Source organism: Artemia franciscana, chromosome 14, assembly GCF_032884065.1.
Source record: "Artemia franciscana chromosome 14, ASM3288406v1, whole genome shotgun sequence".
Classification (NCBI taxonomy): domain Eukaryota; kingdom Metazoa; phylum Arthropoda; class Branchiopoda; order Anostraca; family Artemiidae; genus Artemia; species Artemia franciscana.
This window is the reverse complement of record NC_088876.1, coordinates 25,013,887-25,037,571: the sequence shown is the minus strand read 5'-3', so window position 1 is coordinate 25,037,571 and position 23,685 is coordinate 25,013,887. Positions and strand designations below refer to the sequence as shown.

General features: G+C 35.5%; 1 protein-coding gene across 1 annotated transcript in view; it reads right to left on the bottom strand.

The window, feature by feature from the left end:
• Positions 1 to 23,685, bottom strand: part of LOC136035493 (rab GTPase-activating protein 1-like) — a 285,782-nt gene that overhangs the window by 187,745 nt on the left and 74,352 nt on the right. The window contains exons 8-9 of the mRNA XM_065717324.1: positions 23,258 to 23,450; positions 5,016 to 5,260 (exon numbers count right to left, since the gene is read on the bottom strand). Coding sequence (XP_065573396.1) covers positions 5,016 to 5,260; positions 23,258 to 23,450 — 438 coding nt within the window. The remainder of the gene's footprint in view (positions 1 to 5,015; positions 5,261 to 23,257; positions 23,451 to 23,685) is intronic.

Below are 23,685 nucleotides of genomic sequence, written 5' to 3'. Positions count from 1 at the left end.
GATGAGAAAGGCAAGTCTTCTTTTAGAACTTTTACAGATAGAGAAATTTCTAATTTAATACATAGTCTTCAGAGTAATGATTGGTCTAGTGTTCTTGAAGCTAATGATGCTGATAGTGCAACTAGATTATTTTTGTGTCGTATGGGCACTCTGTTGGATAAGCATTTTCCTCTTAGAAAGAGGCCAAGGAATTTTACACCTAAATGCCCATGGATGTCTAGAGGTCTGATCAATGCAACCCATATGAAGGCGTCTTTGTTCAAGGCTGCATGTAAAGTAAGACACAGGAAGATCTTCTGAAGTATAAACATTACAAAAATGTGCTCACTTCTTCAGTTCGCTTAGCAAAAAAGCTGTATTTTTCACGTCGAATTAATGAGTGTAAAGGGAATTTGCGCAAGGTTTGGACTGTAATTAATGAAGCTCTCTCCCGTAAGAAACTCAAACAATCTTCCCCATCTCTTTATAGGAAAGCTGATGGATCTGTTGTGGATAAAAAATCCTTAGCAAGTGCCTTCAATTCGTATTTCACCACACTTCCCTCAGTTCTCATTCCACCCCTGAGTAGAGTAAGTTGTTTTCCTATGACAGAGAAGTCTTTTTTCCTTTCCCCATGTAGTACTACTGAGATTTCTATTATTATTTCTCAACTTCCAAGCAGTTGTTCAGTTGATAGTTTTGGTTTGAGTAATAATGTCCTTAAAAAAATCAGTCAGTTTGTTTCTCATCCCATCTCACATATAACTAACCTCTCTCTTTCTTCTGGTATTTTTCCTCATTTATTTAAAGTTGCTACCGTTGTACCCTTGCATAAAAAAGGTGATTCTTCTCTAATTTCAAATTACAGACCTATTTCTCTTCTTCCCGTCATCTCAAAGGTTGTTGAAAAAGTAGTGTATCGTCGACTCTCTTCATTTGTATTTAGTACTAATTCGACTGCTGGAAATCCTCTCATCACTAACCATCAGTATGGTTTTCGTCCCTCATTCTCTACTTTGCACGCACTTTCTGATGCAACTGAGTTTGTGCGTGTTAATCTGGACAAGGGCTTGTGTGTTTTGGGTCTATTTCTCGACTTCTCTAAGGCCTTTGATATGGTTGACCACAATGTTCTTCTGTCTAAACTATCTTTATTTGGAGTGCATGGAGTCCCACTAGAATGGTTTAGGTCCTACCTCTCAGAGAGATCTCAGTATGTTTTGGTTAACTGTATTTCTTCCTCTACATTGCCTGTATTCAAAGGTGTCCCACAAGGCTCTGTGCTTGGTCCACTTTTATTTCTAATTTACATCAATGATCTTGTTGATGGTCTTCATCCCCATGTTCACCCTGTTCTTTTTGCTGATGACAGTAACTTTTTCATTGCTGCGGTGGACCTGCCATCTGCCACTTCTATGGCTCAAGGTCTTCTTGATAAAATAAAGGATTGGTGCTGGTCAAATGGTATGGCTCGTAACAGCCGAAAGAGTGCCATTGTCAACTTCAGGACCCCTTACCGTATGCGAGACGTACAGGAGCCAATCACCCTGACTTTTGGGAATGATATTATACCACAAGCTACTGTGGTGAAATTTCTTTTTGTGTATCTTGACTGTTTTCTTTCTTTCAAACCGCATATAACTCACACCCGTTCCTTAATCCTCCGCCAGTCTTAAATGTTGCACCGGATTAACTCATTTCTTCCTCCTGATATTATGGTTTCTCTTTATTATGCTTTTATTTATCCTTACCTTTCTTATTGCTGCTCTGTCTGGGGTAACAATAATAAATCTCTTCTCTGCTCACTTCAAAGAGCCCAAATTAGGGCAGTGAAGGCTACTTTTCTTCTCCCTCGGCTTTACCCTTCCTCTGATCTTTATAATGATACTGGAATAGCTCCGCTGGATCATATTATAGGTAAAAGTACCCTTTATTTTGCGCATTCTGCTTTTCTAGGTACTCTCCCACCGCCTCTACAGCAGTTTTTCTCACGGACAGGCTCAGGTAGGTACTTTTCTTCTTTACGTAATTCTTCTCGACGATTTATTTTACCAAAACGATCTTCTACAGCAAGCCAGAGGTCTCCAGTATATCAATCAATTCTATTATGGAACTCCATCCCTTCGGATGTCCCTCTTTTTCTTTCTGCAAAGGCATTATTTCGTCGGGTATTTCCAATTCAATAATTTTTCTCTCTTTATTAATCCTTTCCTAATTTGTATGTCTCTTCTCTTCTTTTAAAATCATTTTCAGCTATATGTTAATCTCCTTCTAAATCTTCTATCTGTTAAATATCCTATCTATTCAATGTCCTTGTCTTGTTCCAGTGTTTTTTTTTTTTTTTTTTTTTTTTTTTTTTTTTTTTTTTTGTATATATTTTATAGTAGTGTTTTATTCTTGTTCTCTGTGGTCCATTACAAGCAAAGCTTCTTGGGCCTAGTAACCACTTTACTTTTGTAATAGTTTTTTCTTTTAGTATCAATAAATTGATTGATTGATTGATTGATCTAGATTAGGTCAAAAGAATTTGGACAAAGACACTTTTTGAAGAAAAAATGGATTATGATTGATGATATAAGATTATCCCAGAAAATGACTTTTCTCCCGGCATGTAGAAAGAGACGAGGCGACTTCAATGAGAATAAAAATCTTGAAAGAAAACTTTGGCATTATCGATCCGTAACGATATTCGAAAAATCAAATTTTATTTTTCGCCAATTGGCTTGGAACTTACAGGTAGAAGGGGCCAATGAATACTTAACGAAGAGAAGCCATTTTGAAACTAACATGACGTCCTGAGTGTTTTTTGAAGTCAATAAAATGAAAATCCTTCTACGAATGGCCTATAAGTACGTTTATGCAAACAAACAAACAGTAACAGCAAAACAGAAAGTTCTTTTAATAAGATAGTGGATTCAAATACGTAAAATATTTAATATTAAGGGAAAATATTAATTATTAAGGGAAAATATTAAAAATATTAAAATATTAAGGGACGATCAGGATCGTCTTCATAAAAACAAGACTAAGAATTATGCAGGTTTCCAATCCATATGCTTGAAAACGGTAATAAGTATATCAATAATCAGTAATTTAAGGTTTCGAATTTCTATAAAGGACAAGATGTCCACAATAAAAATTTTATTTTCTGTGGCTATATTATTTAAGATTGATCTGGCGGTCTAGTCATAGCATGTAGAGCTTGGACATTAGGTTCGAACAAACAACTGAAAAACTTAAAGCCAACGCCACCTTTCCCAGAAACTTTAGAAAAATAATTTAACTCCTCCCGTTTTGTGCTGGAGATAGAGAAATTCAGATTTAATAAAAACTTACATCATTAGAGAGTAAAAAATTTTGTTGTTTCGATGGAAGGGAGCACAAATTTATTCTAAAGTTCAGGAAGAGGTTATCGCTGAAAATGTCCTTGCATACCCGCTAGGTAGCAACAAAAATCAGCCCAATAGAAGTATCATTTGAATGGTTTAACAGCGCTGGAAGTTCCCGGCTGTCCTAGCCATCCTTATTGAAAACCTTGCCGACATAGTATGCATATTATCCATGCTGTATTTACATTGAATAGACAGTACTTTGCCTAAAAATTAGAAGAGATTATACATTTTCTTTCTCGCTAACTTTCCGAACTTTTGCAATATTTTATATCCCTTATCAATTATTACCAAAGTTGTTTTGGGAGTTCTCAGAGGTACTGTCAAAATTTCCTAATAGGCCCTTTTTCTTTGAGACGGTCAACCGACGCTGACAGTCGCAAAATGATTTTAACGGTATCGAATCCCCTTAATAGTAGAAACCAATATCTTTATTAAAACTATAATCTGGAAAAATCTCTGGAGGTTAAGAATAAAACGCTTGACCTACAAAGGGTTACATAAAGAAACAATATTAATACTAACAAAGGATGTGAAGAACGTATTTTTTTTACCATCAAAGGGTTACATAAAGAAAAATTATTAAAGACTAACAAAGGATGTGGAGAACGAGAGCGTCTTTTTTTACCTACAAAGGGTTACATAAAGAAAAATTACTAAAGACTAACAAAGATGTGGAAAACGTCTTTTTTACCTACAAAGGGTTACAAAAAAATCATTAAAGACCAACAAAGGATGTGGAGAACATTTTTTTTTTACCTACAAAGGTTTACATAAAGAAAAATTATTAAAGACTAACAAAGGATGAGGAGAACGTCTTTTTTTTACCTACAAAGAGTTACATTAAGTCAAATTATTAAAGACCATCAAAGGATGTGGAGAACGTCTTTTTTTTACCTACAAAGGCTTACTACTACTACTAATAACTCACTGCAGCACCAAGTCGTCTGAGGCCAACACGGCTACGCACGCTCCTCCTCCAACCTAATCTATTTAAAGCCTCCTTCTTTACGCCCTCCCAGGAAGTTCCCATTTCCTTTAAATCTTTATTTATGACATCCTCCCAACCCAGACAAGGACGACCTGCTTTCCGTGTAGCCATAGACGGTTGGCCAAAAAGGACAATCTTCGGTAATCTGTCATCCTTCATCCGTAGAACGTGACCTAGCCATCTCAACATTTCTTTCATTATAGCCCTAGAAAGCGGGATTGAACCACATTTTTCGTACAACCTACTGTTTGAAATACGGTCAGTCAGCCGGACAAATTATTGAAGACTGACAAAGGATGTGGAAAATGTCTTTTTTTTACCTACAAAAAGTTACACAAAGAAAAATTATTAAAGACTAACAAAGTATGTGGAGAACTTGTTTTTCTTTTTTACCTACAAAGGGTTACATACAGAAAAATTATTAAAGACTAACAAAGGATGTGGAGAACGTCTTCTTTTTATTGTTACTGTCAACGCCGACAATTCAGGAAAATGTAGGGGGGGGATAGATTTTTTCATTCTTCTTTTTCAAAGAAGATACAAAAGAGAATAATTTCAGATTTAAGGGGGGAGCAATTAGTTGAACACTCCCCTCTTCTCCTCCCAACTTCACGTCCTTGATTAATTTGTAGATGTTGCGTGAAAATCAAATTTACCTTTGTAATGAGTATTCGGTAGGAGTCCATCAATTCTGATTGGTCAAAGCATCCAACAAGCCGTAGCCAAATCTCTCCCCTCAGAGCTTCAGGGATTCCTCCTTTGATTAAAGAGTGAAGTTGCTTTGGAAGGACATTAGAATTTTCCTTCCAAGCATCTAGAACCTGGGCCCAAGATTCAAGTTCTGATTCAGAACATTCTTTTGATACGTCACCAGATCCACTCAGGAGGGGTTCGTCATTATCTGAAATAAAAAAAAAGAATCAAATTAAATATGATATAATGCTGAAGCTTGTATTTTCCGCTTGCGAGTTAGAACACACAATATAAAGAATTAAAATTAGAAAAATACCAAAAACAGAATACTGAGACAGTTCATAATCATGCTATTTCTTAAGAAAGTATGGATCAAAATGCAGACTAGTATGGGGCGCTAAAAGCGACATAGCCCATTCCATATCCATGAAGTATTCCAGAAACTCAATTCAAGTTAATAAGTTATTACAACAAAGAAAAGGCCGTAAAGTACGACAAGAAAAACTGGAAAAACAATGAACATGAACAAACATATAAAAAAAAGTAAACAGTATAGCGAATAAAAAGTTGAGCCTTCAAAAGGCTTAGCTTCAGTCTAATCGTAAATGAAGCCCTTGAAAGTGGAACACATAAATCAGGAAATTATTCATTATCAGATGAAATGAGTCTTGGACTCATCAACACCTCAATGGCACAAGCATAGCCATGTGATATATATAAATCCAGTAGGCAAGTAAAGCAATTTTAACGTAGGTCTTAAATCGTTTGATGACAAATAAGGAATAACCTAAAACTAGAGGTACAATACTAATAGTGCTGCTACCACGAACAATTCAGTACAGCACCAAGCCTTCTGAGCCCAACAGAGCTACCCAGGATCCTCCTCCGTCCCAATCTATTCAAAGCCTCCTTTTCACCCTCCCAAGAAGTAATAATTTTCTTTAATCCTCCTTTACAGCTTCTTCCTACTCTATTTGGTCCTAGACGGGTTGGCCAATTTTTCGTTTGGCCCTAGACAGTTGGCCCGAAAGGACGATCTTTGGCGAGTCATCCTTCATCCGCATAAAATGCCCTAGCCACCTCAACCTTTCTCTCATTAAAGCCCTGGAAAGTGGAATAAAACCACATTTTTCGCATAGCTTATTGTTTGAAATACGATCAGTAAGACGGGTACCCAAAAGAATACGTAGATAATTCCTCTGGAAAACATCCAAGATATCCTCCTCCTATTCTTGGAGCGCCTACGTTGGTGAACTGTACTCGACCGCTGTCATCACTGTAGCTTCCTAACTTTTTTCATCTGCGAGAAAAACACCTTAAGCATTGGCTAATCTACTTTTAACATCTTCATTGCATGCACCCCCTTTACTGATAATACTACCTGGTAAGCGGGGCCATTCAACTTGATCAATCTTCTCATTTCTCATCATCACCTCTTCGCCTTCATTTATTTCAAGTCTTAGCGAATTATTCTTCTTTACGTTGATTTTCAATCCAATATAGATTTATTGCCTGAATAGATACTAAGTAACAGAAAAAACATTGCAACATCCATGCACGCAAAAAAGCCAAAAGAGCCACCAGGCATCTTTCAAGAAGGGGGGGGGGCAACAATAATAATACCATTCACTGATAATACTACCTGGTAAGCGTTGATTTTCAAACCTATTCTTGCAAGCTGAACTCTCAAGACCCCCAAAAAATCATTCTTTTTACTAACATTTCTATTCAGGATGCTTAAATCATCCCTACAACCTAAGTCTAGAATAGTTCTACTTTGCCATTTGATCTTTTGGAGATCATGTGATGATCTTGTGGAGAAAATTAACCAAGCTTTAAGTCGTCTTTTAATTTTTACAAGGATTAGCCGTTTATCAGTGAATGTTTTAAAAACTCATTTTATATTGTTTAGTCGAAAAGGAAGTCCAGTTGACTTAAGTGGAAAAATATTTCTTTTTAATAGGGCATTGAAACAATTAGCTTTGATGATATACCTTGGTTTCCAGCTTGATCAAAATCTGAATTGGAAAGCATATAGTGATCAGGTGTCAGCTAAGGTATCTAGAGGGTTTGGTCTGATTCGGCGTTTGAGAAATCAGTTACCTCGTTCTGCCCTTTTAACTCCCTTTTAACAAACCCTTAAGCCCTTTTAACAAACCATCATTCTATTGTCATGCCTTATATTTCTTAGGGTTGTGTGGTGATATGGACTATTGGATTTTATACAAGTTTTACAAAATAAAGTTAAAGACTATTAGAAAATGATGTCTGTGGTGAAAATGATACAGTTAATTGTTATATAAAACTCATGATTCTTAATATAAGCCAACTTCATGAGTATCAACTTCCTATTTTTGTATCTCAGAGTATTTATGGTTTGTCCCCTGAAATTTTCCGTCAAATTTTTGCAAGAAAGTCTTCGTACCACAGTTATGAGACACAGTTATAATAGAAATATGGATGATTTGGTATAGGAGTGCCGCAGCTCTCAGAGGGCAAGTTTTAGTCCCAGGTTTGCTGGACCAATAGTATGGAATTCTTTACCAACGAGTATAAGGTTATCTGAAAATGATAGCCATTTTAAGAGTAGACTGAAGAACCACCTTCTGGGAAGAGATAAAGTAAATAATTTAAATGGGATGGCTTATTGTCTTGTTTTTTAAGTAGGATTTTTTTTTCTCTTCTTCTTTATTTTAATTTTTTTCTTTTCCCATTTTTTTTACTCATTTCATTTTTTTTTTTGTTATTGAAGTCGGTATTATTGTTTATTGAATGTTTAGCAGTCACTACTAACAAGTCTTTGACTTTCTAAAGTGGTGATGTGGTTCTTTTGTATATTGATGAATAGTATAATAAAAGTGTCTCTCTCTCCCATTTGATTCCATACTCTTGCATAGCCTCTACCGTGTTCCTTAGGACGAAGTCCACCAAAATGATCCTAATAAACAGGAATAGAACACAGCGCTACTTCACTTCTGATTCAATACGAAACCAGCTACAAACCCTCCTCCCTCCTCCTCAAATTTCCTACCTTAACCGCAGCACTGAAATTCTTGGACATAGCACTGATCCCTTTAATGTTTTTATATGGCATAGCAAAACAAGGATAGGATCTTTGCTAAGGCTCTTCTATCGGCTGAATCAACATTCGCCCTTAATCTATATAGCTGAGAACTAAAGGGGTTTGATGACTCAGGCACTTCTCAGTTATAAAAGTGAAAATTTGGTTGGCACATCCTCTCTCCTTCCTAAAATCAAACTGTTATTCTCAAAAAGTTTATTTATGACACCTCTTAATTCTAAAAGGCATCATTATATTAATTAATTTGCTTCCAAAAGAAACCAAACTAATGACTCTATAAATACCACTCTCACTCTTATCACCTTTCTTATAGAAGGTTTTAATTAAAGTTTTCCTAAAATGGCTAGGTACTTCCCCTTCTTCAAAAACCATATTCATAATCTTCAACAATTTATTTCTAACTTTACAGCCACTATACTAAAAGAAATTGTATTAAAAAAAAATATTTACCACACTATATGCCCATGGGGTTTAATTTTTTTTTTATCCTTTCAGTACTTTCTTTACTTCTTCCTCGCAAAATAAGTCTTCTCTTCATTTCCAAAGTGTCATAATTTTTTCATTTTTTCCTATATCATTTCCTGTAATTTTATCCCAGTTTAGCACAATCTCAAATTTGGCTGCCCATTTCTCTTTAACTCTTTGCTTAGCGTTAACTGTGGCCCCGTTTCTATCCTTAACTAGGACAAGTTCAGATTAACTGTTACCTCTCAATTTTTTAACATGTCAGTCCAATATTCTTTCTATATGGCGTCTGGCTGCCTCTTCCAGATCTTCTGCAATTTCATCCACGGCCACCAATACATACCTCCTTTGTTCACATTTTAAGGCTAATAATGGTCAGTAGCAGCACTCCTATATACTATAGATAAACAAATGGCATCATTTGTGCCAGTATTCGGTTCACAATAACACAATCAATAAGGTTGGCCATCTCACCATCATGTGACGGCCATGTTAACTTATGGCCCATTTTATGAGTGAATACTTTAGCGGTTATAACTGGATTGTTATACCTACAAAATTGTAGTATACATGGCATTGTGGGTGTTTTGCCCACAATGCCGTGCATAACCTTCGTACTACTTCTCTTTTCTCTAGTGATCATTTACTCCCGAACCCCCCCCCCTCACGTTCTGTTTCAAGAAAAATCCCCCTTCTTGCCCCAATAAGAGTTTCCACTGAAATATATAGAAGAACGTTCATCCCTCACGGACTTTGTACGGACACTAAAGTGCGAATTTGGCCCTTTTGGGCTTGTGATAGCCGCTTTGTTGAAATAAATCTTATCTTATTTCTTATCTTATCACTTGTTTATCTTCCTACACTAAATTTATCTAGCCTAGAATGTCATTTATCCCTAATTCTACCAGCCTTGGCATCATTCCTGCCTGAACAAAAAAAATCGATATCACCTAACTTCGTCCTCCCCCCTACCCCTTGGTTACGAGTTTCAGAAACTCCCAACGAGGCCAATTAAAAACGCCGAAATGTTTCTATCAAAATATCAATACGATGGTTGTTTTTTAACGTTGTAACACTGCAAGATAGAATTTTCATATAATCTAAACCACGGAAATCATTATGGCCTCAAGCAAAGCAATGGGTCCCAAACCAGTGCAGGACAGGGACTTATAAATCTTCTCATGTCTACATGAAGAATAACATTTTGAGCATGATTTGTACAATAACTAGAGTAGCGAAGCAGAAGATTACTTTTGAGGTACAATGACTCAAAAGCAGGGTATAAATAAGTACCATCACCTTCATGTTCATTACCAATCCTAGGTAACAGGATTCCCCCTCAAAGCACAGGTCATTACCACAAATTTAACACATGAGATAAGGTGTGGCCAGAATGGCCAAGTGCCAAAACACAGGCACTTCTTAAGAGCTGCAGAGAATATTGGCGAACAAAAAAGTAACAAATCCTGAGTTACATATTAGTATGTAACTCAGAAGGAAAAGTAGAAGGAAAAGTAGCTTATATAGCCAGGTCATTAATATAACTTAAATTATAAATGCATACAGAGTCGAATTGGGAGCCAAATCAATTAGTAATGAGGCAAAAACCAAGATCATTGTTTAAAAGTGGTATTAGATAGGGAGCTCTGGCCTCCCCGCCCCTGTTCAATAACAGTGCAATCGAGCCACAGCAAAAAGCCCTCGCGACATGTATTTTTAAAGGAATAGACGTTTCATTAGTAAATAACGCAGAAGGCGTATTGAATGTAAGTAGAACATAAGCAGGGATTGAAGAAAAACTTTCGTAAATTGTCAGATGAATATAATCGTGTTGTCTCAATTTTAATCATAGTAAGAGTGAGATTCTAGTTTTTAATCGCCGTTGCCAAGATCCTGTTGCTGCATCTTTCTTGGTGTGCACGCCATACAAGACCAAGAACGTCTTACGTACCTTGGAGCCCGAAAAAAAAATCTCCGATCGACACGGGTCTTGCTTAAAGATTTTTTTGCGAATAAGACTAGGAAGGCATATGGCCTGTCGGTAGCGCTGAGGTTCAAGTTTAACCGTCGCATCCTTGCTACTTTATATAATGCTTTTGTGGCTCCCCATTTGTATGCGCTTGCCCCATTTTGGTCTCTTTTCTCGCACACAGATGTCAGCGACATAAAGAAGTGTTTTAACAAATATGCAAAATATCTGCTTAGATTGCCTCTATGGACCAGTAATGCAACTCTGTCAACACGTTGCGGAGTAGCCAATCCAGTGCGTACAGTAGGAAAGCGAAATGAGCGTTATATAACACGCCTGGGCAGTAATAGCACTTTGCTAAGTGTTTTCCGATAGTTTTTTCATGTTATAAATGCTGAGTTTGATTTCGTTTTAGAAGTGTGTTTTTTTGTTTTGTTTTTTTTCTTCTTTTCTTTTGTTTTTTCTCGTATTACTCCGTCAGTTTTGTATTTTTTGCAATACGACGGGAAATAAACATGTACATACATACATACATACACGGAAAAAGAAAGGCATACAATACAACTCCGTAACGGACAATTCGCTGAAAAAAGGGAAATAACAGTTCGAATAGGATAAATATTTTTATTAGACAGTGAAAAAACAATGAAAAAATATTCAGTATATATTTTATTGTTTTTTTTTTTTTTCGCTGTCTAATAAAAGGATTTATCCCGATTCGAACTGTTATTTATCGTTATTGAAAGGTAGTGTGGTCTTCGAAATTACCTACGTCGTATATATGAAAAATGGGTGGACTTGTTTCGGAACCCCAAATGAGCCATAAAATAATGTGCCATAAACAAAAATGAAGGATCTTCAACTAAGGTAAGGGAACACAGCGATTATTAAAAATACCATGCAGTTTTAAATTATTTATAGAGTCACATCAACAGGTTTACGCACATCAACAAAACTAGTATGAACATCAGTTGAGAATAGATAGCAATACCAATCAACAGAACGCAGAATTAATATTAAGACTCCATGGAAAGGTGTTTCTTATAAGAAAACTGATAAGTCTTAGTATACGAAAAAGAATCAAGACGGAAAAATAACATGCGTTACAGTAGTTTTCAGGAAGTCAAAGGATTAAAGGATGAAAATTTGTGCGTTACTAGAATCATGCATGCGGCTTTTCTATGCCGGGGCCAGGGTATATGTCATATTATACTCAGGGCACATTATACTCAAACAGCGAGAGACCAGGTTTGAGCATACAAATGGACATTATATAAACAGGGACCAAAGGGGAGGGAGGGGGAGGCAAATTATTTTCAAACAGCAGTGAGGCAGACGCAACAGTCTACAAGGTTCAATACTGAAGTTCCAAGCAGATTCAAATTTGGAGCACCAGCAATCTATATACCGTAAGTATTAGTGAGAGAACCATAAGCACGAAATGATTGCAAGCGTGAGTCGGAAACCTTTTAGATTGACCTGCGTTCTGTTAAACACAAACCACAATATGACCGACATTGCAAAATACGCGAGTCACTTTTCTCACAATTTAATAAAACTGACTTCAAAATTTACTAGAATACCAGAATTACCAGAAATGGTAATTCTCATTTACCAGAATGGTAAATTCAGAATGGTAATTCAGAATTACCAGAATTACCAGAATGTAACCAGAAAAGTATTGTTCCTAGAAAAAAAAAAACGAACTAACTAGTATCGTTCAACCAAAGAACCTACTGCTTGCGGTAGCTAGTAGAGCAGAAATTATGGCTTGCAATTTTAATTTGCAATGCTGCAGAAGTCCCTCACAGAGCCAGCAAGAGATCTAGAATAGCGTTTGGTTTATCCAAGAACTTGCAAACGAGCATACTTGCAGCCTAGAACCTTTGATTCAGGATTCTGTGCAAGTATTGAGGATATCCAACTATAAGCTGTCCTCACTTGGGATTGAGATGGAGGTTATATGAGAGAAGTAAAAGTAAACTGGAACTTCTTGAAAGGGAGTAAGGGGCTAAGCCTTGAACAGATTGAGATGGAAAAGAAGTGGACACAGCAGTATTGGACTTAGACGGTTGGTGCTGCATTATCTTTTTAGTCGCTGCAGTAGTATGCATACAGATCAAACCTAAGGCCATTAAGATAGTAAACTATTTACTACTAGTACTACTAGTACTAACAACTCACAACAGCCCCAAGCCACCAGAGGCCGACACAGCTACGTACCCTCCTCCTCCATCCTAATCTATTATAAGCATCCCTCTTTATACCATCACAGGAAGGTCCCATTTCCCTTAGATCTTTCTTTACGACATCCTTCCACCCCGACCGCGGACGACCTGCTTTCTGTTTAGCCCTATACAGTTGGTCGAAAAACACAATCTTTGGCAATCTGTCATCCTTCATCCGCAGAACGTGCCCTCGCCATCTCAACCTTTCATTATAGCCCCCAGAAAGCGGAATAAAACTACACTTTTTGTATAGCCTACTTTTTGAAATACAGTCAGTCAGCTGGGTACCCAAAACAATCCGTAGGAAATTTCTCTGGGAAACATCTAGCAAATTTACCCCCGTTTTTCGGAGCGCACATGCTTCAGAACCATACTTGACCACTGTCATGACTGCAGCTTCCAAATAAAGTATTTGACTTTTACTATCTTAATAAATTAATAAAAAGCATTTAATTTTGGTGAAATGTGCACATATAAAATTTTTAACATGGAAATACGTCTCTGTCCGTTCATATATATCTGCCAAGGACCCACAATACATGATTCACCAATACCAAATTAAATTATTTATCCTTATTGAAGTACAAAGCGAAATAAAAACATAGGCTTGTTTCCTTGTAACATCAACAAAACACTACAAAAAACTTTAAAGAGCTAAATATTCGATATCAGCTACTTCGCAAGTTTTGCAAATATCCTTGTTTATTTTCAAGAGATAATGAGGAGGAAGCTAGCTTTGGGCAATATTATCAACCAGAATTTCCAACAGAAATCATAAATAAACAGGTACAATTGAAGTACATATCTTTCCCACAAAGTTAAATGAATGTCAAACAAACTTTTATATAAACATATTCGTAGTTCAGAACTATATCGTTATCTTCTTTTAAAAGAAATGTAAAAATAAAGAGAACCATTTTCATAATTTTAGACATGAGGGGGGGGATGTTTAAGGAATATAATTTAATGAAAGATTTTCATGATCGTTGACAAGTTTACTGCACAAGAATGTTTAACGCAGCAAATCAATCCAGGGCCATCTACATGAGGTTATTCTATCAAAGCAATCTATTTTTCCCGTCAAGTGAAGGTTCAGTCAATAAACAATACCTAGTGATTAAATAAAGACATCAAAAGAAATGAGGTCAGTATAGAAAATATAAAAGGGGCAGATATTTCAGGTATTTTATTTACGGTCAATTTTATTATCTTATTAAAATTAGAGAAAACAAAAATAATTGCCTACAAAAGTACCATTTAAAAATTATGACACATGTAATTGGTAAAACATAATTATGAGGTGTACCTTGAAAAGACATTACGCAATTGAATCAATACATTTTAAGAATTCTAAGCTTAAATAAAAAAATACAAACCGGTAATGTAAACTTGATCACCAAACATTCGAAAAAAAAATTGAAGTATCGGTATTAAGGTTTCTATCTCTTTGGAAAATGAAATTTTGTAACAAGTTTTCAAAAGTGGCTTACACCGGAGGGACAAGACACATATAAACTTAGACTTATTAGTTTCAGACCTATCCATCCATGAGCCAGCATTGTGATTTTACGTACTTTTCTTAGAGAATGATCTGAACATGCCTGCAAAATTTATTATCTTTCCTATTTTTAAATATTTTTACAATTTCATAAGGTATTTTTCAATTATAACAACTTGCAAAATAAATTATAAGAATCTAATCCAGTAGATGTATAAAATGAAGAGGCCTCAAAGGTATCACGCAGGTTTTCTGAGAGGCAGTTGAAATTATGGGGAATTTATGTAAATCCTATACACAATGCTCTTATTAATTCTTATTTTTTGCATTTTTCTTATCATCATATTTCACAATCTGATGAAAATCTGGTAATACTAAACCTGGTCAAAGGTTAATATTCAGAAAATATTTAAATAAAAAATAGCTCTACACGTCTCCTGTCTAAGCTTCGCAAACATTTACTCTTTATGATGATTCCGTTGGTGCAGTTTCCATTTCAATCTCACATCATCTTTGTCGCATGTCAGGTTATTTTTCAACATTTCCATAAATTTGTTCTCGAAATGAGCTTTTACTATTAAAGATCATCGAAATAATAGTTACCATATCTAAATCAGCTTCAAATGGCAATTCATTATTCACCTTTTGCCATAGTTAACTCTTTACTAGGTTGCGACAGATGCCTCAACCAAGACAATTCAAAAATCCATGACTTTTGGTACTAAGTATTTTAATGAAGCTAGATACGTATGAATACTTTTTTTTGTGATTTTAGTCAGTGATATCCAATAGCTTTCAATGTAGAGCATCAGCACAGTAGAATGGGGTAACTTTGAACGCTAGGGGTAACTTCGAACAAAATCAGAAACGAACCATGAGCGCTCCCTTGCAAACAATAGTGGAATCATTTGATCGTACTTGTTAGATTATTGATAGATGGCATCTAAATCAGTTGGTAACACTTGCATTCAGATTAACAGGAAATATTAGCTTTTTATTCTCAAAGAATTTGAGCTATCCAAAATTGTCAAAAAGTGCCAAAAGTAAGTTACCCTTTTTTACTTATGCAAACTAAACTATGCCTTTCAATCTTACATTTTTCTATAGCCAAGGAGCCGAGTGGTTAGGTTTTTAGGCTAAATCAGTTCCTTATTCCATGGATTAAAGATAGCAGCAGTGTAAAATGTTACCCGCAAATATTTGTTTTTAGGGGTAACTTTGAACATCTGTTCAAAGTTACCCTTGTCTAACTTTAACATTGATTTCAGTGTTCTGTACTGACCAATTATTTGGCCAATTAGTTTAGACTTTCAGGAGACCTTTTTTATTCTATTGATCCTCAGGAAGGCACAAATCAAGCTCGTCTCTTTAGCAATTGTTAAATTTTTTGACCATTTTCTAATTCCTTCAGACCTACTTTTATTTCTTCTTTTTTTTGGGGGGCGAGGAGTCATTTGAAAATTAATAGAAGAGACAAAGGATTATAAAGTTACTTATAGTGTAAAACATGGAAAAGAAAAGTACTATTTGTCCTATGAAAAATATGAAAAATTAATTTAAGGTTTTTAATTTGGGTCCTTTGTAATTCAATTTGATGCACTTAAAATATGATGGTATTTTTATTTTCGGTGCTCATGCCTTCTGCTTGACTGCTAAAGAGGTTTATTTATCAGGCCGTGGTTTATCACCCAATTTAGCTGAGTAAATACAGGGCGAACGAAATTACCTAAAGGCACCCAAAAGGGAGACAAAATCATAGTAATAATTTAATCCTTGGAACTGAGCCTATCAGCGACAATGCTCTACCCTTGCCTGGTGTAAAGACCACAAGCCTTCATTGTACTAATTTTTTTTTTCAATCCCTTAGTAGAGAAGCGTAGGCCGTAAAAACTGTGGAGGAGAGTCATTTGATTGGGAATTCTTATCGATTGTCTTATGTATTTTTGTTTTGTTTTTTATTCATTTTAAATTGAGTCTTAATTAAGAATTTTTACAAATGCCCAGAATATGTACGAAACAAGCAAATGCAAGAAAGTATGCCAGTTATGATGAGGAAGCGATGGAAAAAGCTCTGGAGGAAATAAAGAAAGGAGACCTAACAATGAAAAGGGCTTCAGGGAAATACGGAATTCCTTTGGGTACTCTTTCTCCCAAATGAACAATAAGCACAATAAAAAGGTGGGAAGACCAACTGTATTGGTAGGGCTCGAAGAAGAAGCTACCGTCTCCCATTTGCTTACATGTGCTGAGTGGGGGTTTCCCGTCGATCGCTTCGAGCTGAAACTCCTAGTCAAAAGTTATCTTGTATCAATTGGAAAAACAGTAAATTGCTTTAAGAACAATATACCTGGGCATGACTTTATTAACTGTTTCCTAAATCGACATCCTTCAAAGCTTCGACTGAGAAGCATAGCAAACTACTCCAAAAAAAGAGCTTCTATTTCATCTAAAATGTTGACGACAATTTAGCAGTGACTATTCAGGATGTTCCTTTGTCGAATATTTATAATTACGATAAGACTAACTTAATAGACAACCCCGGGAAAAAGAAATTCATTACGAAAAGAGGACCATCTTCCCGCCCAACAAACTCCACAAGAGGTTGTCAGCGAACGTCAGCAAAGTTTTACTAGACGTTCTGCAAGTCCGCAGATTTGAAAAATTTTTAAGGAATATTGCGCGCAAACGTCAAGTTGTGAGTCTGACATGACTGACGCATCCGGATGCGAGAGTGAGTCTGAAATGGAAGTTGATGAGTTGACGAGCACTGGCCCTTCTATTCTGTCGAGCAAGGCAGCAGCCAATATGGGTTCGAATTATCCACCAAAACCGTGAATGGACGCTGGTTTATTATAAAGTTCTTCATGAGTCGTATTTTATAAGCATTTTGTAGTGCTAGAAGTAGATGCTCCTTCTTGTGACGGCTTGCTGAACGTGATATGCCTGCGTAAAAGCAAGGATGGATCTTTCTATTTTCCCAGGGTGAAAGACTCAGCATCTATCCCTCCATACACGGAAGACCTTCCAGCCCATCGACTCACTCACGGCGGAAGATTTTTATAGGATTATGACTTTGGATCTAATACTTCAATAATTTGACTTTTTCTTCGCCTTTTTATTTTAGAAGTAATGTTGTAGTTCTCTCAATAAACGAGTTTTTTACTTTAAGTTTGATGCCATATACCTTCAAATTCCTCCAACTCTTGTTTAATGTTACCCGTCAAATTTTTAGTGTTCAAAATTAAACATCCCATGAGGTAGCTTTGAACACCATTTTCGGATTGGTGTAGCTCTCACAACATGAAGACCAGCAGTTTCGGACAGTTGCCATTCGACGCAAAATGACGTATTCCCAAAACGCCAAAAATAATTTTGAGTAAATTCTAGTTTAAAAATAATTTTGAATAAATTCCGTTCCACGGTATTTTTCCTTTACTAACTGTTCTATTTAGTAATTGCTTCAAAACATGGTTTACATTTAGCATTGCTCAAGGAACATAATATAAGGTTGCTTATCAGGGAAGTAAATCATTTTATGGTAAACTTTTATGCTACAAAAGAAAAGTCCACGGGACAAAAACAGTCCCGTGCACTTAAAATTTTCACAAGTCTTGTAGGATAAGCTTAAATCCAACCCAACATTCGTAATTTTCTTCCGCTTCTTCTCACATAGGCTACAGCAATACGCATTGTTGTTTTCAATGTATCTGCTGAAAAGTTCCTGAATAATGCAAAATTTGGCACAAGTAGCCGAGCAAATGTTTTGAAAACGGCATCTATTTTAAAGGAGCTTGGAAATGCCTCATTAATCACCATCTTTAACGTATCCTAATTAGTAAAATTAAACATTTTTAAGCTTATAAAATTTAGCATTCTCTCTCCCCTGGATATCTTAACAACCCCGCATTCTCCACTGCTACCTTTTAAAAATATCCTAAATATCTTGCTATCAGACTTTAATTAAAAGTGAGATTTTTGTAAGAAGGTCCAATACTTGAAACCCTATTTTTAGGTCCAAAAATACGAACTTTTCTTCTGCATTTCAATGGTTTTCTTGGTCAAAACTGTCCTAATTAATGAGATCCTTTTACCTTTTGTAAAAGGTGCCCTTCTGTGGATAGGAAGGATTGTATTCGAGAATCGATGCGATGTCAAATTATGCTTAAAGTATTCTACTCGTCAGTTTCAGCTACGTACAATCGGGGGATAGGGAGGGGGGGGATATTAGGATCCATATCCCACAGCCTCTCGATCTGTGTATGCTCACCATTTTCCTTGTATGATCTGGCAATTTACATCTGATTCGTCTATTTTTTTTTCCAGTTTTGCCGAAATACCTATCCCTTCCCCAGGATCATGCGTGCGCACTTTATTCATAGAGATAGTCTTTCAAAGGCAAACGAATCATGAATTAACAAGTGATTTGAGAAGTGAAAACATACAGGACAAATAACCTTGATTTATAACCAAAAGTCTCAGAATCCTCAAACTTTCAAAGGTACATAATTGGCTAGATTTCTTTATTTCGTCACAATTAATTACACGCTGTAACTATTAATCCTTGGAAATGTGTTTAATACCATGCCATAAAAAAGGCATAAGAATGTATTTCTAAGAATTTATTTCTTTACTAAAAAGGTTGGCAAGTTCCTTCGTCTCAAAATAGGCTGTTTTTCCTTGAACCAAACTTATTCTCTATTTCATTGCATCCAGTAATTCACGCTATTAAAGGGATCAAGTCCACAAGCTATTATCCGCAATAGAGATGGAAACTATGTTCCTTGCCCTTAAATATGCTCCTTGCCCTCAATATATGTTCCTCGCCCTCAAATATATTAGAAAAAATAACAGGCACATCAAACAGAAAAAGCTGCAGATTCATCATCACCCAAAGAGGTGGCTATGGTGGTATGGCAAGAAGATCATGCATAATGCTTTTCAAATCCTTAGCGTATTACTCGTCCTCCCACACTATGCCTGCTTTCATCTGGATCACAACAATCAGAGGTCTAAGAGTCTTTGTCCAGCGATGTTGAAGCAAAGTCTACTTGCCTGTAGCTATGAGCTCACCAATTTCAGCTTATTTTGGGCACTATTGTGCCAAAGGCAGGTGGGTCTCTGAAGTTGTGCATGCCTCTTAATTTACTTCCTTGTTTTATCCTGGGCCCTTCTTCCATCTGAGGACTTGTGTTCAAAATTCGGAGAAAAGCCAAAATTTGCCTGTCCTATTGAACCAAGATGCTTATCCAAAGGGCTCAAGCTTTGGTGAAACAAGTGCGTACCTATCTGTTATAAATGAAGTGGTGGTGTAGTTGGAGCCTCATCCGCTTTATGCCTCAGTAAAACTAACTGGAAACCGTTGCATGATTCAACTTCAAACAAATTACAACATATTTTCTTCTTAGCTTTCTCCAACAAAACAGGCGGGTAGAGCGGAGGCATTGGAGGAGCAATGTCAGATACCAGGCCAACTTTATTCCTCTCGAAGCGAAATATGCCTATCATTCTGCCAAAAGAGTTGGAGTAAGAGGGATGTTATAGGTAGTGCTGGGCGATAATTCGAGTAAACAATATATCGATATTTTTACTTTCGATATTCGATAATCGTTACATCGATTTCAATACTTCTGATCATTTTTTTTGCTCGGATTGACTCTAAGTTTTGCCAAAATTCAATAACAAAAATTGTGATCAAAGAGTATTTTGCGTAATGTTTTCTAAATTTTGAATAAAATACAAAAAAAATCCATTAAATGGATGAATATTACAAAAGAAAAATAAGAAAAAATAAAAAGAAAAAATGAGAGAAATAAAATAAAAAATAAAAATAAAGCTTAGGATAAAGAAAAATAAGATACTGGCTATTTTTTGCTATTCAAAATCAGCCGCATATTAATAATTTCCCCTGAGAGTTGGTTCTGCCTTTCGGCGATTAAATGATTTTTTTTTCACTGAAAGTATGGAGCAACATTAAAACTCAAAAGAACAGAAATTATTCCGTGCATGAGGGGGATAACCCTTCCTCAATACCTCGCTCTTCACACCAAAATTCCTTTTTGTATTTAAAAAATATCTGTACTCTAATTAAACGGCTTTTTTTCAGGAGTTGTTCTTAAATAATTGGGGGAAAAGTTACAATTAGCGTAAAAAACTAGTTATTGAGGAGAGGGGTCCACTCCTCATACACGAGACAATTTCGGTTCATTTTAACTTTGAATGTTGCTCCTTACTTTTAGTAAGGAGTAACATATTTTATGTATGTAATATCTGTTTTATGTGGTTTTATGTATTCGTTTATGTGTAGTTTTCGCTTTTAAATGTATCAAATGAGGTAAACGCAAAAAATTTACGTGAATGATTCGAAGTAGCGCTTCAACTTTTAGTTCTATATTAGTTTTTCGGATCAATCAATTGTATCTAGTTTCCTATAGAAAAGGAACAAAGGGCTTATGAAACTTCCATTGGAACAAGTTGTGCTAACTGTGTTACGACTAAGTTTCTCGGAATTAATGAATTGAAGATAACGAATACCTTAGAATATTGATATTTCGAATTTTTATCACATTTGTATATTATATAACTGAAAAAGTCAAGAAAGTTTTATTGCTGTTTGTTAAAACATTGAATTCGGTGATAGTTGTCATTCTAAATTTGAAGAGCGGTTACTTCAGATTAAGCGTGGTTTAACACTGACTAAATAAATAAGATTTAATTTTACGTTCGAACAAAGGTGATTTTCATTATCACCGTGATCTTTTAACTGAATTATTTGTCATTTTTTTACTGTTTTTAATATTTGGTAAATGACCACTTATACTTAAGTGACACGACTGCCTGTCCATGGATTATTGTGATTGACCTATGTAATTGTATGGATTAGTAGGGTTAATGCCTACTTCAAGTACTGATCTATATTAATTACCAATGTAAGAAAACAGTCTTCCTTTTCTCCTTCTGTCTTTTTTTTATGTGTTTGTTGCTGTTGCATTGATGATTTCTTTTTTCATTATATTCTAGACATCAATTTTGTTGTTGTACGCCTTTTTGTGTAAAAACTAATTTCACCTCCTAAAAATCAAACTAAACCTCAAAAAACCTAATTTGTAGTTTTACGTTCAAATATATCCTACCTGTATACTGGTCTGATTCGGCGTCTGAGAAATCAGTTACCTTGTTCTGCCCTTTTAACTCTTTATCATTCTATTATCATGCCTTATATTTCTTAGGGTTGTGTGGTGATATGGACTAGTGGATTTTATACAAATTTTAATGTGTTCAAGTTTTACAAAATAAAGTTAAAGACTATTAGAAATTATGTGTGTTGTGAAAATGATACAGTTAATTGCTATAGGAAACTCATGATTCTTAATGTTAGCCAACTTCATGATTATCAACTTGCTATTTTTTTATTTCAGAGTATTTATAGTTTGTCCCCTGAAATTTTTCGTCAAATGTTTACAAGGAATTCGTATTACCATAGTTATGAGACTAGAAATATGGATGATTCGCCTGTTTAACCTCAAAAAACCTAATTTGTAGTTTTACGTTCAAATATATCCTACCTGTATACTGGAAAATTAGCGTAAAGATGAAGAGAGGGAGGGTGCTGGAGGACCCGATTTGTATCCCCAATCCTTCAGATTGAAAATTTTTGTAGATTCACATCGAAACCAAGGGCTATATACCTATCTTTCAACTGAATTTGGTGGAGGCTCAAGGCTGCAAAAACACCAAATATCTATTTTTTTATTCCAAGTTAATCAATTGCAAAAGAAATTACGGTAATTTCTTTTTACGCTACTATCGAAGGGCCTTGGTGACTAAATGAGCAAAACTTGTTAGTTCTCTGGTGACCCAAAGTACTGTTTATTGTCACAAAAAAAAATATTAAATAGTTAACAACCTAACAACTATTTACAGCAGTTAACAGTTAATAGTTAACCACGCAACTAACCTTTCAATATTTGAAGTAGTGCTAAATAGTGCCAGCATTTTAAGTAGCATGGTAGCTACATTTTAGTAGCTACATGATAAGTAGTGTCAGCAATATGCATATTCTTTCCACTACTTTTCTAGAACTGATAATTCGAAAAATAAGGATGGATCAAGAGGGTCTTTTTATCCTATGAATAAAATATTCATGAAACAAATGCCACTAAACCATTTTCTGGACATAACTTTCCACAACCTTTTACCATAATATAGAATTATTGACTCTTGGTCCACGGTCCTCTCCCTTAAAAGAAAATAATTATTTACCTCTGAGCGCAAGAGTTGCTTAGTTGCCCTCCAATTTTTGGTTACTTAAAAAGACAACAAGAACTTTTTATTTTTTTACGAAGTTTTTATTAGTAATAAATATACGTGACTTACGAATTAACTTACGTAATGAACTTCTATATTTGTATATTTTATTACGTATATGAGGGGGTTCGCCCCCTCGTCAATGCCTCACTTTTTACACTAAAGCTTGAATTTTGTCCCAATTCTTTATGAATGACCCCTGAATCACAAAGGCCGTCTAGAATTATTGACTCTTTGTCCACGCTCCTCTACTTCAAAAGAGAATAATTAATTACATCTTAGCGCAAGAGTTGCTTAGTTGCCCTCCAATGTTTGGTTACTTAAAAAGACAACAAGAACTTTTTATTTTTTTACGAAGTTTTTATTAGTAATAAATATACGTGACTTACGAATTAACTTACGTAACGAACTTCTATATTTGTATATTTTTATTACGTATTTGAGGGGGTTCGCCTCCTTGTCAATGCCTCGCTTTTTGCACTAAAGCTATAATTTTGTCCCAATTCTTTATGAATGACCCCTGAATCACAAAGGTTGTCTAGAATTATCGACTCTTTGTCAACGCTCCTCTCCCTCAAAAGAGAAAAATTAATTGCTCCTGAGCGCAAGAGCTAAAATATATGCAAAAAAAGTGTATTAATAAAACTAAATGAGCCTACCTGAGATATCATCATCCTTTGGAGTATCTAGATTGGTCAGCGGACTAATCGAGGGCAAACTAACAAGAGTAGAACTATTGAGACTCAGTGATCCCAAGTTTAGGGTCAAACCTAATGACTTGGGAGGCTTCTCGATTTCTCCAGATGACTCAACCGACGTAACATCATAATGTTTTTCGTCACCTTCAAAAACCTGGAATTATTTCATATGCTGGTCAATTATTTATTAGAAGAACTAAATTTAGTTGGTGTTTAAAAAGCTGACAAAAAAAAGCACCAGCAAAAAAAAACATGAAATTAAGAATTATAAATAGCGAGATTCGAAAAATGACGTGGTAACATCCGGTCCAAGCACTGAAAACAAAACTTAGCAAATCCAAAACCCGTGATTTGTGTCAAATTTGCGAAATTCCTGGTTTTTGTCCTAT